This window comes from Glandiceps talaboti, chromosome 8 (assembly GCF_964340395.1).
Source record: "Glandiceps talaboti chromosome 8, keGlaTala1.1, whole genome shotgun sequence".
NCBI lineage: Eukaryota > Metazoa > Hemichordata > Enteropneusta > Spengelidae > Glandiceps > Glandiceps talaboti.
Window position 1 is genome coordinate 25,566,498 of NC_135556.1, and position 17,460 is coordinate 25,583,957.

Consider the following 17,460-nt stretch of genomic DNA (forward strand, 5'->3'; position numbering starts at 1 on the left):
GTTCATCCTTAAAGCAACTTCTCCCCCCCCCCCCCCATTATGGATGCATTACAGTTCCAGAGATATTGCTCTGTTAACATGGCAAGAGCGAATAAAATGTTTTGTAACTTACAATTTGAGTTTGTTTGTGTTTGGATAATAATATGGATTTTACAATTTCTTTTTATCTGATAATTAGACAACTAAATATGCCTGAGCAGCTTTTGATTTTAAGTCGTGCACAGACAACCATACAGCCAGACCCACAGAAGAGACACAGTCACAAAAATAGAGAGCCATACAGCTAGACCCACAGACACAGACAAAACAAACAAACAAACAAACAAACAAACAAACAAACAAACAAACAAACAAACAAACAAACAAACAAGCACAACTACACTGACACTTTGTCACAACCATGGTATTACTGAATCTTGTGTTCTGTATTGTCACTTTTATTTCAAAAAACATTGAGACTGAACATAGGCAATGCTATATCATGGCTGCAACATTAAACAAAGCTGCCATTATTATGCAAGTAACATGTGAATCTAATATGTTGACCAAACACCATGGAACAGATGAAAAAACTTGAATAATGACTGTATGGGAAATTCTACTTTTTTCTTTTCATTTTTGGTTTATCAGGTAACTTCAATGGTAAAGGTAGTGTTGCTATTCTCTGGATTCCTTCTTCAGAACCACGCAATGATTTCTTTGTGGTAATTTTACATCCAATATTACGCACATGTGACAAGATTCTGAAAACAAACCCAAATAAATTACTGTGCTAACAAATGTAACAATGCTGAATTAATTATCATGAACAAAACGAGTGAAAGTGTTGTCAGTCAGACCTCATAGTTCCCCATTCTGGGTGTTGTCAGTCAGACCTCATAGTCCCCATTCTGGGTGTGTCAGTTAGACCTTACAGTTCCCCATTCTGGGTGTTGTCAGTCAGACCTCATAGTCCCATTCTGGGTGTTGTCAGTCAGACCTCATAGTTCCCCATTCTGGGTGTTGTCAGTCAGAACTCACAGTTCACCATTCTGGGTGTTGTCAGTCAGACCTCATAGTCCCCATTCTGGGTGTGTCAGTTAGACCTCATAGTCCCCATTCTGGGTGTTGTCAGTCAGACCTCATAGTCCCCATTCTGGGTGTGTCAGTTAGACCATACAGTTCCCCATTCTGGGTGTTGTCAGTCAGAACTCACAGTTCACCATTCTGGGTGTTGTCAGTCAGACCTCATAGTCCCCATTCTGGGTGTGTCAGTTAGACCTTACAGTTCCCCATTCTGGGTGTTGTCAGTTAGACCTCATAGTCCCATTCTGGGTGTGTCAGTTAGACCTTACAGTTCACCATTCTGGGTGTTGTCAGTTAGACCTCATAGTCCCATTCTGGGTGTTGTCAGTCAGAACTCACAGTTCACCATTCTGGGAGTTGTCAGTCAGACCTCATAGTCCCCATTCTGGGTGTGTCAGTTAGACCTTACAGTTCCCCATTCTGGGTGTTGTCAGTTAGACCTCATAGTCCCATTCTGGGTGTTGTCAGTCAGACCTCATAGTCCCCATTCTGGGTGTGTCAGTTAGACCTTACAGTTCCCCATTCTGGGTGTGTCAGTTAGACCTCATAGTCCCCATTCTGGGTGTTGTCAGTCAGACCTCATAGTCCCCATTCTGGGTGTGTCAGTTAGACCTTACAGTTCCCCATTCTGGGTGTTGTCAGTTAGACCTCATAGTCCCATTCTGGGTGTTGTCAGTCAGAACTCATAGTTCCCCAGTTTAGGTGTTGTTGGTCAGAATTCATAAGTAGCTAAGTCAGCTGTTAGTAAATCTTACAAAGTCAGGGTACGTCTTTTACCCTTAGTATTAAACACAAATGTTATAATACCTACTTTTGTAAACCAATCTTCAAATCACTGTGCAGCTGGTTTAGGTGCAGTTCAAACTCATCAATATGCAGAGATATTAATATTATATATGACAATAATTTATCCCTGAGTCTTGGTGGTCGTAATCTACAATTCAAACAAAATTTATGATTGAAACAAACTGATAATACACGCAGAATAATAAGATTGCTATGATGATAGGTGTACTGTGAATATTAGACAGTGACTATATATATTTACATACAAAAGATCCAACTTTTTAATATCAGACTTCACTAGAAATATCTCCAACAAAAATCCACTTAAGTAAAGATTACTGAAGAGATTCATACCTCAATGGTTTATTTGTTGAAGGAGCTATACTTGTTACTGTAAAGGTCTTGAGTAGCGATATCTTGATATCATCAGGGATGTCTGCTGGAAACGGTACTAGACAAAATCATGCAAATAATGTGAGGTAGTATTATAATTACAAAGACATTTGTCACACAGTTGTTATGAAATGTGTGTATTCTTACATACAAAGAAAGAGTAATTCTTTGAATATATTTAGTTGACAATACTAGCCACTGCAATGACACTACTGTCCCTAGCAACGACACTACTGTCCCTAGCAATGACACAACTGTCCCAGCAATGACACAACTGTCCCAAGCAATGACACTTCTGTCCCTAGCAACGATACTGTCCCTAGCAATGACACTACTGTCCCTAGCAATGACACTACTGTCCCTAGCAATGACACTACTGTCCCTAGCAATGAAACTACTGTCCCTAGCAACGACACGACTGTCCCCAGCAATGACACTATTGTCACCAGCAATGACACAACTGTCCCTAGCAATGACACTATTGTCCCTAGCAACGACACTACTGTCCCCAGCAATGACACTAGTGTCCCCAGCAATGATACAACTGTCCCTAGCAATGACACAGCTGTCCCAAGCAATGACACAGCAGCCCCTAGCAATGACACAGCAGCCCCTAGCAACGACACAACTGTCCCCAGCAATGACACAGCAGCCCCTAGCAATGACACAACTGTCCCCAGCAATGACACAGTGGCCCCTAGCAATGACATAACTGTCCCCTAGCAATGACACAACTGTCCCCAGCAATGACACAGCGGCCCCTAGCAATGACACAACTGTCCTCAGCAATGATACTAGTGTCCCCAGCAATGACACAACTGTCCCCACCAATGACACTAGTGTCCCTAGCAATGACACAGCGGTCCCTAGCAACAACATTAGTGTCCAATGAAGAATGGTAACAACTTACTTTCACGATGTAAATCTCTGACTTTCAAGTGAAACAGTGTAAAAAGATAATGAAGATAAAGAAGACAAGCAGCCTTCTGTTCTTGATGCTCCTTTTGGCTAGGAAGGACTCTGAGATGATTTAAGATGTAGACCGGGTATCTGCAATGGAAGTACCGCCATTATGGTTGTTTGTCAACAAACTGAATTATATGTCAATGATAAACAATAAACAATATGAAGCTGTTGGTAAAATTAGTTTTGGTTGTATTAAGACTCATTACATAATTAGTTACTTCAAGCATTCAATCCACTTAGAAGTAGACCCCAATGCAAATGTGTTGTTCATTGTAATCTGAAATATAGTTCATACAACTCACTGGTGTTATATGGAAAAGACATACAAATCTGTCAGCAGCCTTCATGACCAGTGTTCTTGAAATCTTTTGTTCCAAACAGGAGAACACTATAGTGCCTGAAATGTTTGACTGAGCACTTCAGTCTTTGTCAACAGGATGACCCACTATTCACAACACGTGACCTTAAGGATATGTGAAAGGGTTATGTGCCTGAAAGCTTGTATTGTACACTGTCGCTGTTTTAAAAGATGGTATGCACACTAAAGATGTATAAAATGGCCTATATCACTCCCTACTCAAAATGCTTGGTTCCAGTGTATATACCATTTTAACAAGGTGATTGAATGGACATACATACACGTCTACACACAGGCTGATGGACATAAAGAAAGAACACAGTAAAGATGGATGGACATGTGCATGCACCCACACTCACCCAGATGGACATACAGACAGACCCCACTGTGGATGGATGGAGATTTACACACACACACACACACACACACACAACACACACACACACACAGAGAGAGAGAGAGAGAGAGAGAGAGAGAGAGAGAGAGAGAGAGAGAGAGAGAGAGAGAGAGAGAGAGAGAGAGAGAGAGAGAGAGAGAGAGAGAGAGAGAGAGAGAGAGAGAGAGAGAGAGAGAGAGAGAGAGAGAGAGAGAGAGAGAGAGAGAGAGAGAGATATACATTGAGACACAGAACACATGACTTTATTTGAAGTACATTCAATCAGAACCTTTACTTTAGTGAGCAACTGAGCTTCTACTTTATTTAACTTACCGTGACTTGGACCTCCATTCCTCTAACTGTTCTTCACTAACTTCAATTAACTGTTGACAAGGTTCCTTCAGCATCTGTATGTGTGTTGCAGATATTACTGGTTGGAAGTTAAGAAATGCAGATGAAGTTGACAGCCACTAAACAGTATGTCCCATGGTTCAAATGAAATTATACCATGTGCAGGGTACATTTAATGAGTTTGAACAGAAATACTGGATTTATAACCCGATTGTTCTGTACCATGATAATGCACCTTTGTCACTGTTTCTGTGGTATTCAAAATGTCACTAAAAACATTCAAAATATTATTTTTAAATCTTTTTTTTTTATAAATCATGCTTGCACGGGTATAATTATATTTATTTTCCAATATTTTCCTTGAGCCAAACAGAAATTACTTTTGACCTAAGTAATGGTTTGTCACTACCGGTAGTTGTCCTCAACTTGTAATGACAAAACCCCTTGGAATAATATACACTTATTGCCTGGCTATGAGGTCATTAGTAGACATCTATTACCTTGAGGGTTGTTATACAGCAGCTATTTCCCAAGGCTAAATATTTACTACATAACAGCATGAAGGGTAATATAATATCTACTAGTGCCCGAATAAGGCCTGGCAATAAGTGTTTTATAACACACATTACATTCTCATGTACATATTCAAGTTTCATAGTCAAGGCAAATCACTGAAAATATCCTATGCTACATGACTATTGCCCTAGGGAAAATAGAACATGACTAGCACCTCTGTCTATGCAAATTGAGGTCACCACATGACACAATCTTGGCCAATCACTGAAGGCTATATGAAAACAATGTGTTATAATATCAAATAGTAAAGATATTTTAAGGATACAGTCATTCAGCTTATATACCTCTTCAGGTCTGGTGGCATTTTTATCATATGGTACAAATAAACCATCTGCACTGTCCTCATCTGAAAACATGAATTAGTGATATCATAATTATTGCCATCAAATATCAACTGCTATCTAAGACATGTTCTGATCCTGTGCCCATACTTCCAAGTCATTGGGGAATGAGACAGAGTGAATAGTATACATTTTGTACATATTCACATGACCAATTATTAGGAAAAGACTATAGTCTACTTAAAACAATAAACAAACAAATCAAACCAGAACAATGAGACGTTATAGTTACTGCTATGCACATACTTTACACATATATACAATGATGTTCAACCAACTGTATCACTTAGTCTGTTTCAAGCTGTGCTAAAACTACCTACTAGCAGCAAGTTTCTCTATTGATCACGGTGAAATCTTTCACTCCCTGATGTTTAATAAGACCAGGACAATCCTGAAGACTCTAAAACTCCACAGGTGAAATGTACACTAATTAAACATCAGGGAGTGAAAGATTTCACTGTGATCAATAGAGAAACTTGCTGCTAGTAGGTAGTTTTAGCACAGCTTGAGACAGACTAAGAGATACAGTTGGTCAAACATTGTTGTAAAACCAAAACAGACATTACCCACAAAGTAAACCTTGTACAGGATTCAAGCTAATGAAAAGTTATGGTGGTAAACTATATTCCTGATTTTGATACAAACATCCTGAAATTGAAAGAAGTTTCAGAGTGCATCCCCATTTCTTCTCTGCTAATTACACATCTTAAGGGATGCAGGTACCCTGAAATAGTATCTTAAGTGTCAAACATGGCATCAAATATGCACAAATCATGTGTAACATGACCTCTGAGAGTGCATAAGTTTGGTTGATTGAGTGACATTATCTAAGTCAAAAGGTCATAGGTCAAAGCAGAAATGGTTGCATGAAAAGGTTCTCTCACAAGAACAAAGTAAAAGACTACATACATACTTACTATTTGGTTGTGGTGTTTGTGGTTGTAATTGAACACTTTGGACAGCAGTACCTACATCTTTTTCCAATTCTTCCTTACTTAATTTATTGCGAAGTCTGGATTGCACGGCACGCTGTCTTCTGGTACTACTAAATGCTTTGGTCAACTTGTCACTCTGTTGATCAACCAAGACACTAATTAGCATAACAATATGCATAACTCAGATTACAAGTATACATGTTCTGTCAGAACAGTGTTCAAGCCATTCACTTCGCTCAAACAACAAAAGTCTCCTTCATTGTGATACAACGTCATACGGTGAGCATGCATTCTCACGTGCCCCTCTTATGGAACAGCACACCATTTGAACTTCGTTCTTCATCAACTGTCGATAAATTCAAGAAGGATATCAAGACACATCTGTTTGCAAGAGCTTTCAAACTTTTTACAATGATCTACTATTGTTCCTGTTCAGCACCAATAGAACATTACATTACATTAGATTTTGGCGATGTACAAATTGTTTAACTGATTAATACAACTTCAGAGAAGTAACAGAATGAGGAACATTTTATAAAAAAAGATCAAATTGTCCAATTGAACCTAAAGAAATTTCCACAGCATTTTAATACACAAAATGCATTCCAAGTTAAACCGATCTTAATATCCATTTTTTAAAGACCTTCATGTCATGCAGTTTATCTAGACTCACCTTTTCTACAAATGACAGTTCCCTTGTGTCTTTAGCATCATCTTCTTCGTCTTCTATTTGAGGTCTCATTATAAAATACTGTGCATCGCATACCTGCATCTTTCCTGTATCTTTATTTAAGATTCCAACCATAAACCTAGAACATAATTATAAAAGTCTGCAATGATATTTCCACAATTATAAACTTTAAGACTACTTCTTCTAACTTCATGTCTATGTTGAATACAACCTTGTGAAAGGTTATCAGCTGAGAGAGAGAGTGAATCCCTAAAAAACAATTACAAAACATGTCAAATGAATATATTACTAGTATACACAAACACAGGGGCGTGTAATATTGCATAGATTGTTGTTTTCCAGGTCTACAGACTAAATATAACAACCTTTTGAATATATATTCCTACCTGTATAGGGAAAGAGAGCTCATATTTATAGTATACGTAGTACTATAGATCGATACATTTGTAGCAGCAAGATTCGTATGATATTTTCCTAAGAAAACGGAAATCTAAGCAATAATACACGCCCCTGTGTACACAAATATCATCCCAACTCTGACGTTGATGGAACTATACTTACAAAAAATAGTCAGATAGTCCAGCCTATTGTCTCCGAGGCCATTATTGACTGGTATTGTTATGCATATTGGTTGACCATTGTTGTAAAATCTTGTGCTACTTTTCCAATACTGATTTTTCAATAAACCCTAAATCAGCTTGATTTGTTTAGGAGTTACTTTTATAAGTTTGTGTTCCCTTCCAATACAAAAAAAAGTATTGAGTTATCACTTACTTTGACATGTAGTTACTTGGGGATGACTTGGTTCCATGATTATAACCCACATATTGCATTGAACCAGTTTCAGCAACCTGTCAATAGTGTAAAACCAAATACAGTTCATATGACATGTTCACTTTTCAACCAACCCAAGACTTGTAACTCTTCACAACCCTTGTAATTACCAATAGCATTTTTATTCTTCTTTCGAACACTTTCTTTATTGATGCTGCCATAGTAACCCAACATAGTAACCCTTGTACTTACCATGGAAGTGGGTGATACTTTCATGCTTGTTCTTACCATGGAAGTGACTGTGGGTGATACTTCCATGCTTGTACTTACCATGGAAGTGGGTGATACTTCCATGCTTGTACTTACCAAAACCCTTTTATTCTTGTGTCGAACACTTTCATTATTGGTGCTGCCATAGTAACCAAACTTGGTGGAGCTCTGTAATTTTTTTCCAACATTTAGTCTACCATTGGTAAACTGCGCTAATAGAATAAAACAGAGTAAACAGACTGTTAATAAGGTCATCCACAGACAACGAAATGCTGATTCAAATACAATTTGGGTGAAAAAGAGGATCATTATACATGATTGTGTAATTTTTGTCAAGATATTCGAATTGATCATCTACCTAATAGTACGAAACATTCAGTGGCAATAGTCCTGCATGCAGACGGAGTACGGGACTCCATTCTGACAATGTCAGGCATTTCTATATACGGACACCTACGAAATGGACATGTATTGTAAATAAAAACAAAGCTACAATTATTGCAGCTAAGACAAACCTTGGAGTAATTATACTGTCAGTATGTTACACTCCAAGGACAAACCCACAGACAAACTGAAAACCGTAAGGATTACTGTGTATTGTTTGCCCCATTAGACTCTAAGTACTTCACTTCATGACATGTCAAACTTTCTCCTACCTATTAACACTTCATCTTGACGACTTTCAGACATCGAATACTCCATCGACGCCATTCTCACCGAGGATCATCCCACACGTATTCCGACTTCTGCATATTTTACTTCCGGGATAAAGGTCAATCGCTTTCGCGTATCGTAACATGCGTAAAGTAGCAAGTGTCCATGTCACGTGATATGTTTAGCATTATAATCATCGATTTCTAGGGTATTTCATCCGCGCATCCTCGATACAAAAATCGATCACGGAGAGGTAAATGATCGATCACGGAAAGTATAATCGGTTTAAACTAATTATATTTCATTGTTTACATTCTAAACCTGTTTGTTGTCAGCGGTGACTTAAAACAGGGTCTATTGTGTGAAGCGTAATTTATGCTCCGACTTCTATCATTGCGGATGTGTTATATTGTAAGCACCTAAGTACAGTCATTTGCGTATGAACTACACTAAGCCACAAATAACCATTATCTCAGACAAGTATCAACGTACAGAAAAAAAACTTGCAAATAGAAGGATAATTTCGGTTTTTTTATGACAAAGAAATATTAATATATATGTTTGTCAAACCATCGACGAAAGTAGCATCTTTCCGATTGCGACTATCCGTGTAAGTGTGAAAGTGGTTCACTGTTCAGTACATCCCGCACATCGATACAGCTATATCTCGTACGTGTACATACAATTCTGTGCTATTACTCTATAATTGTAACACTATCATGGCATCAAGACCAACAGAAATTAAAGAAGCCGACTTCCAGGAACTAAAAAGTCGTTGCCAGGTATGTATACGTTTCATATTTAAGAGGATAGGCTTTTTACGCAAGTCACCACAGACACGTGAGACAATTAATGACTACATCCACTTTCAATACCTTCCACTGTTTTAAATGTAATTATCTAGTGAAGGTCAAATTTCCTTTACACCAGCAGGCTAGTTGATTAATTTATGCTACTAATACTGACAAACAAAATTTACATTGTAGTTATCATCCTAAAACATTTATGTAAAAGTGTTATTGGAAATACAATAAATTCTGTTATTCTATACATTGTGAGAACTTATAAAAGGTAACTCCCTCTAGGATCACCCCTCTATACCAGCTAGAACCAGGAAAGCAATTATCAAAAGTTTTAGTACCCTCCAAGTATTACATACTTACATACTATATTACATACTATATACAATATATATATATTGGAAGCATTCTCTTTAAGTTTTGAATCTACTAATTCTGCACATGACTGAAAACATAGCAATAATGGTTTTTGTTTTTATAACAATACATTTTATGATTCGTAAATATCTAGAAATGTTGAGAAAAAATGAAAACTAAGCTTATATTATTATGAAGACTTCTTTAAACTACCAATGAAAACCATCATTTGATATTAAATTCGTATCATGAAATTAAAAATGCTTTTTGTTTTAAAAACATGTGATATTCTGTGATCACATAAAATATAGTATGTGTAGCCTTATGGTCATTTTCAGGAGAATTTCACCATGTTGAATTTGTTGGAGAATCTCATTGGATCGTTAACTTGTCAGAGTGAGATCAATATCACATGACAACTGAATTGCCATTCTTGTGGGATATTCACAACTTCAAAGTTTGTATAATGCTGGGAGATCAGAATCTAATTGATAGAATGTAGAAACAACGAAATGAGGACCATCATGTGCTTTTTGATCAGAATTGTAAATTTATTGTGATAACAGTCATATTTATTTATAGATTTTCTACAACCATCATATTTCCAAAAAGACAGAGTAAACAACTGCTATTTTTATGTTATAACTGAACAATGTAATTTGACAATGTTGTAGGTGTAGGTATGCGTGCGTGTGTATGTGTGTATGTGTGTGTAGGTGTGTATGTGTGCGTGCGTGTGTGTGTGTGTGTGTGTATGTATGTATGTATATATGTATGTGTGTATGTATGTGTGTGTGTATGTATGTATGTATGTATGTATGTATGAGCGTGTGTCTGTATGATAGTGTGTATTAATATTACTATACTTGATATGAGATATAGTATATATAGCTAGCCAGTTGCTAGAGCTAGCTGCAGTAATTGTAGGATTAGTTTTGATTTTTAGTTTGTTTGTTTATTGTTTTTTGTTTTGTTTTGTTTTCGTTCAGGGTTGCATTTAAACCGGAAATGAAAAATAGTTTAAAAAAAATTAGAACAAAACCAACCCAAAATGAAAACAGATGATGAAGTTATTACAACTGTATAAGAACCTGCTTATTTTTTTTTTAAAATAATGAAAACTAATTGATGTTCAGTTTTACTGACATTATGACTAGAATTATGGATGCTAAATAAAACCAAGTTTGACTATAAATATCCCTGCTAGCTTTTTTTATATATATTATTTTTTAACATATTCTTACTTTACTTAGAAATTATTTTCAGTAAACCAATCCATAGTGAATACTGAGAACATTCCAGTGTTGGTTCCAATGACGAATCGTCATTTTTACCATCTACAATATCCAAATGACAAACAGATCTTTGTGAGGTACAAAAATGTATGCAAGGTCCATAGAAATAATGACAATACGGCCACAATCAATAGATAAAATGAGACGTGTATATGCATGTCCTAAATGCTCTATTGTACAGATATGTTGTTGTCATTATACTAACAATGTATATAATTATATAAAATGGCTTAATTATTCAAAGCATTATAATAATGAACATTTCTATTGACTTAGTTTTACAGACAAGAAATACATTACATTTGTTTATTCCATACTAATGGCCTTCTGGCAAAAATGTACAAAAAATGATAAATAGTGTGAGATATAATGATATCAAAAGTATACAATAATTTGAAGAATAATATTAAATGCCGAAAAGTCTACAAAAATATATAAATAAGTTTAATAATAATAATGCCAGAAATATACAAAATTGGTGAATAAATGTAATAATACCAAATATGTACAAACATTGATAAATAAATTGTACTGTAAGAATGCCAATAAAATACTTTGGCATTGATAGGATAATAACCCAGTGTGTGTTGTAAAACAAACAAACAAACAAACAAATACACAAACAAACAAACATACCAAATATATAACAAATGTTGATATAAGTAGATAATATTGCAGTAAGAATGAATCTCTATTTACAGCTAAAACAGTAAGAATTGGTCAGAAGACTGTATAACATAGACATTAAATAATCAATGCCAATAGTAGGATTGTGAATGAATAGCAATTTTCATTTATGTTTATTCACGGTTTGAAACTTTCCTCAATAATGATTATGATGTGTTTTGTAGTAAATGTGAAATAAAACACCTAAACTTGCAAAATGATCAACTCTGAATGTAAATGTATATGTTACATACAGTCATTGGACAAAACTTACCTGTAGGCTGTAGTGATGGCAAAACCTGAATTCTCCATGTGTTACCTATAGTGCTATGTTTTCAGTTTTCAGAACACTACCCAAATTTCTGTACACTTAATAGTAGATAACATTAGTAATAATAATAATTTGGTACTGCTGTCATGGCCTGGAACATTCAATGGACATTTCAGAACACAACAACTCTAAATAGATTAATTCCTTACTGACATACATTTTTTTCTTCTTTTTTTTCTTTCAATTTTTTGTAGCTTATCTTTGATGCTGATCCAGCTCAGGTAATGTATTCAATTTTATTTGCACACAATTTATATTTACTCCATTAATTATGTAATAAATTTAAAAATATTAAAATTCATAAGAGTTATGCATAAATTAAATAATCAAATCTAGTCTTTGTAAATGTAATTAAGCATTCTTTTGTAAATATGATTGAACTTGGTTTTCAAAGTCTAAGCTTTATTAGAGGCCATTTCTGGCTGATAACACTATAATATATACATGGTAATAGTCTTGTTTCTAGCAAACTTTTGGGACACTTATTTTTACACATTCCTGTCAATTTGTTCTATAACCCAGCTGGTCAAGGGTGACCATTTTTTTTTCATAATATTCTATAATGTTAACAGTTCATTCAAGTGTCTAGTCCTCTTGTACTATGCATTTTACCTAACAGAATCTGAGTGTCTTATAAAGACATGTTCCTAGTTATTTATGCAATAATTGCTTAATGAGTCATATAAATGAAAGAAAACTAGTGTACATAATTGAGTTGGCAGTGTATGTGTGTGCATGTGTTTTGTTTTTTAGATTGATTAGATTAGAGCCACAGCTGTGTACTTTGTCATAACCTCAAAACAATAAAATTTAGTGCATGTAGTGAATAGAAATACTAACAGATAAATTGAATTGAGTTAAATAGTCACTGCAGCATGTACCATTCTATGCCAGCATGCAGCCCTGCCAGCATGTGTGTTCACAGCTGACGTGTAATATTAATAACTGTTGCTATGGCTTTATAGCATTATGTTTTAGATATGAGATAGTCAGCTGGGCACATCTCTTTTTCATTGACCTGATGAGAGTAGAACTACTTTTCATAATTAAAATCCAATCCATAATTTTCACAAATGTCATAGACACTACATTTTGTATATGGAACGCATGACTCCACCAATCCAATTATCTTATATTACTGGACACATTGTTGAAACTTAGAATGCAAACTGACCATGACCTTGACTGTCAAGGCCCAAAAATCGACCTTGACCTTGACTTTCAAGGTCAAAAATTAACCATACTTAAAAACTAAAGAAATGACCAATTTGTTTTCATACATTGTATAAAGGTGACATACATGTTACATGTATATATATATGCCATATACATTTTGGTGTAATGTTATCAGACATGGCATGATGGCAGCCATTAAAACTGCTTCATTTACATTACTTGATTCAATTGCCTATACCAATATTATTACAGAATAAACTACTTTCTGTTCAGACTAATGTGATTTCATTCTATTATTTTCCCCAATTACATGTTGTATAATTTTAATATCAAGGTTCTAAGGCTAGTCTTTTGGTTATGAGAAAAAAAATGATGATGAATAACCTAACACACAAAGGCACAATTTGTTTTATATGCTCATATCAAATATGGCAACGCTTTTCATTCTGTCATAAATCTCCAATCTTATGAATGGGAGGGTTACCATGGAGACTAAATGAAATGTTATCTCTTTCTATCTAAAGTGGGTTAGAATAGGATTTTCTATGTGACCAGAACAGATGAAATGTCATCAAACAATGCCCATCTCTATAGCCCCTGGTCAGTATTGTATATGTCTATGTGTGTGAACTAGAAGTCTGGTGTATGGTACTTTAATATTTTGTAGTAGTGTATTCTATGTTTAGTTTAAATTCAGTGGTATTTGCTAATATTTTAAAACAGTATTTGGCACATTTCCCTCTAGTTTAGCTTGTTCTTGAATACAGATAATATTGATATTTAAACTATTTAATTCTAATTACATTGTATTATATTATCCTCTTCATCTCAGTATCATACAGATGCCTCTCTCAGGAGATTTCTCAGAGCCTTCCTCACTATCAATGACACCTTTAATGCTGTTCTCAAATGTAACAAATGGAGACGGGAATATGGAGTTGAGAATCTAAAAGACGACAATGAAGAAATCAAAGCCCAGACTGCCTTAGGAACGTGTAAGATACTACCACACAGAGATATAGAAGGACGGTAGGTCAAAATACAGATTTAAGCTACGATGGATTCATTTGACCTATACTTTGAATTTTAGCATCAATCAAAGTGTAAGATTAGTGAGCGTACTCTTACCTGCCATCTTGTTTGTCTTCAATGATAACTTGTTGATTTAGAAGAAAGCATTCTGAATGCTGTCATATATAACATATGACAGAAGGAGGTCAATAAAGATCTTTGTTTTTATTCTACATCAAAGATTGTACTATGTATTCTTAATTTCTAAATATTGCTTCTGTTTGGCCACAGTTACATAAATTGCACTTTGTTGTTGTTGATTGCTCCAATGTTTGAAGTTAGGCGAATGTGTGTAAGACAGAAACGTTGAAGTTTTTTTTTTGTAACTCACTCAATTGAGCCTAGCAACTTGCATTCTACCAAACTATTGTTTCTGTACTGAGCATAAAAAGTCAAACAATTCATTGAACATAGAATATTCTGTATCTTTTCCATTTATTCATTTAGAAGTACATTTGTATCAATCTTTGAAAAGGCATTTGGGTTAATTGGTTTTATTAAATAATTAAAGTCCTGTACTTATTTCTTTGCAGACCAATAATATTGATAACAGCTAAATTACATAATGCATACGACAGAGAGATAGATGCTATAACAAAATATACGGTCTACCTATTGGTAAGTGTCACATACACTGTGGCTTCTTATATCACCCGTTTCCATGGTTACCAAACCATAAAATTATAGATGAATGAATGAATGAATTAACAAAAAACGAACAAACTCATCTGAATACTGTACTTTTAAGGGATTTCTGTCATCTAAGATGTACAAATGGGGACCAGGTAGGTCAGAGGCTGCAGTGTGAAGGATTTTAAACCTATGTGGTTACATATATAGAGACAGCAGGGATTGTACATATATAATTTAAAAACTTGATATTCTAGCCACCTAGCATCCCATCCCTACAAAATTTATATCTACTTGACCCAGTTCTTTCTGATTCTATGTTCTGACAGAAAATCCCATTTTAAATCCAATTGCACGTATCAACAATCAGAGGTCGTCATGTCATCAATATATCTTCATCTACATTACACATTCCTAGAAACATGTCCACTAAATTTCAGACCAATCTGCCCTATGTAGTAGTTTAAAGCTAATTGTTTAAATCTTGATCACCCTCTCCTCTTCCCCTGCAACAGTGAGTAATATAATATTATGGTAATCACAGTGGTCATAAAGCTAATCGACTCTTTACATTGACACTTCACCATCCTAAATCACAGGCCTCATTATGGCACTGTCCAAAACCTACCTGCCAGACTGAGGTCTTCATATTTCGTTGCTTCAGCAGAAATCATATGCAGTAGCTAGCAGTGCAGCTGGCTTGTGAGAATGTAGATGCCCCTTGCAGATATTATTTCTTGTTGCGTCATTAGAAAATACTCTGACTTGTGAGGATGAGTGAAGAGAAAACTTTATAACTGTGGTTTGAATAATTTGACAAAATATTGTAGATGTTATTGTAGTATACTTGATAATACAAAGATGTATAATGGCTACATTTATCTCTTGTAGGAAACTGCATCTAAAAAATGCAATGAAGACGTGATAGATAATTTATGTGTGATATTTGATTTGAAGGATTTTAGTATGTCTAACATGGACTATCAGTATGTGAAAAACCTCATCTGGTTGTTAACTAAATACTATCCAGAACGTCTAGGAGTGTGTCTAATAATCAATGCCCCTATGATGTTCTGGGGATGTTGGCAAGTCATACGACCATGGTAAGTGTAATAACTTATCAAAATTTAGCAGTTTGACAAGTTACGCTTTGCTTGTTTCACACAAAAAAAAATTGGACAATACAAGCGCAGGACGAAATTGAATTTTTTGTGGTGGAAATAAGTAAAAGTGATCATCATCATCATCATCATATCATCATTATAAAAATTTATATAGCGCCAAATTCCAAAAAGTTAAATTGTTCAAAGGCGCTAGATGGTGTTCAATTTACACAATGCTCGCATAAACATGTGATGTTTCAGTCGTCAGGGAGACCATAAAGGAGTGCATTTCCATAATCCAGCTTGGCTGACAAGATAGCATGGATAAGTGTTTGACAGGCTTTGTTTGTAATGTATTTTCTAATTGATCCAATTCTACGGAGATCACTAACATCGAAACAGTGAAATTGTCCCCTCACTGGCATTTTGCAGTATGAACACATACAATTAAGTACATTTATAGGCTTCTGTTCCGGTGCAACAGTGGAGAGGGTGTGAAGTCATCTACCGATGATGATGAGGTTGATGTATCTGCAGACATTGTTAGATACTTGCAGAGATTTTCAAAGGAAATCATTCCGAATCACTAATGAGACTACTTCACTTATACAAAATGGTGAACATTAAAAGTCAATAGTAACAGGAGCAGAAAGAGGTATGATAAAGGATGCTCCCAATCGTACCCAAGCAGTTGTGCCTCAAATAATTTTGTTAAACTACTACTATTGTATAATCTGTTTTTTCAGGTTACATGACTACACTGCAAGTAAAGTAATATTCATCAATGACGAGACACAGCTATCAAAGTATTTATGTCCAGATATCTTGCCAAAAGATATGGTAGTTGAAGCCACTCGACAACCAAATCAACAATCAGCTTCAGGAATACAAGATATATAACCAATCTCACCAACTTAGGGAGTCTGGTTACAATGCAATGAAATGTTCCTAGTAGGTGAATGCATCTGGCTAGCAAAATGTATTCATTGTTTTTTTGTTAAAGAATCAAATATTTGATTAATATTTTATTTTATCAAAATTTTAGATAAAACAAGACAGGACAAGATAAGAGGTGATCGACTCTTTGACTTCATTCTGATGCATTCTTAAACATATCATCTGCACTGTGTATTCAATGCCATGTTTGAGTAAATAGTACATTATAAGTATGTGTTATTTCATATATACTGCACTAAAAGTTCTGTCTTCAAATTACATGAATTCTTTCAATTTTAAACTTTTTCATTAGGCTAATAAACCAGAGTATTTAACATTATGGATGAGGATTGGGTATTTATTTTGGATTTTTAATTTATAAAACAAATTTATCATGGCTTCCTTCTTGTAAAATCAATCTGAAACAACATATGCCAAGTCCTTGTTTGTAACTCATTACTTTGAAAATAAAATAATGAATTAAAAATCCAAATTAAATACCCAATCCTCATCCATATGGCCACTTTATTAAAATCAGATGAGTTTTTTACATAAATTA

The 17,460-nt window shown here is 35.1% G+C and overlaps 2 protein-coding genes across 2 annotated transcripts; one reads left to right on the forward strand and one right to left on the reverse strand.

Moving 5' to 3' along the window:
* Positions 1–427: 427 nt before the first annotated feature.
* LOC144439104 (DNA-directed RNA polymerase I subunit RPA49-like) lies at positions 428–8,641 on the reverse strand. The gene is made up of 11 exons (XM_078128367.1): positions 8,539–8,641; positions 7,979–8,094; positions 7,613–7,689; positions 6,821–6,956; positions 6,130–6,283; positions 5,137–5,217; positions 4,278–4,374; positions 3,155–3,294; positions 2,206–2,302; positions 1,877–1,999; positions 428–743 (listed from the first exon to the last, which is right to left on the reverse strand). The coding sequence occupies exons 1-11, from the start codon at positions 8,591–8,593 to the stop codon at positions 599–601; spliced, it is 1,221 nt and encodes a 406-aa protein (XP_077984493.1). The 5' UTR covers positions 8,594–8,641; the 3' UTR covers positions 428–598.
* Positions 8,642–8,779: 138 nt separating this feature from the next.
* Positions 8,780–17,222, forward strand: LOC144439126 (uncharacterized). Its single transcript, XM_078128393.1, has 6 exons — positions 8,780–9,318; positions 12,180–12,206; positions 13,994–14,190; positions 14,766–14,850; positions 15,754–15,965; positions 16,712–17,222. Exons 1-6 carry the CDS (start codon positions 9,256–9,258, stop codon positions 16,863–16,865), a joined length of 738 nt encoding a protein of 245 aa, XP_077984519.1. The 5' UTR covers positions 8,780–9,255; the 3' UTR covers positions 16,866–17,222.
* The last annotated feature ends 238 nt before the right edge of the window (positions 17,223–17,460 follow it).

What these genes read in the sequence shown, in the direction of transcription:
- LOC144439104 (XM_078128367.1), bottom strand. Translation starts at nt 8,593, where the DNA reads ATGGCGTCGATGGAGTATTCGATGTCTGAAAGTCGTCAAGATGAAGTG. An exon ending in CCAAGTAACTACATGTCAAA is followed by an intron (nt 6,957 to 7,612) that starts GTAAGTGATAAC and finishes ATTATGTTCTAG; the next exon opens with GTTTATGGTTGGAATCTTAA. An exon ending in CAGAGATTTACATCGTGAAA is followed by an intron (nt 2,303 to 3,154) that starts GTAAGTTGTTAC and finishes GATTTTGTCTAG; the next exon opens with TACCGTTTCCAGCAGACATC.
- LOC144439126 (XM_078128393.1), top strand. Translation starts at nt 9,256, where the DNA reads ATGGCATCAAGACCAACAGAAATTAAAGAAGCCGACTTCCAGGAACTA. An exon ending in AACTAAAAAGTCGTTGCCAG is followed by an intron (nt 9,319 to 12,179) that starts GTATGTATACGT and finishes AATTTTTTGTAG; the next exon opens with CTTATCTTTGATGCTGATCC. An exon ending in AATATACGGTCTACCTATTG is followed by an intron (nt 14,851 to 15,753) that starts GTAAGTGTCACA and finishes TATCTCTTGTAG; the next exon opens with GAAACTGCATCTAAAAAATG.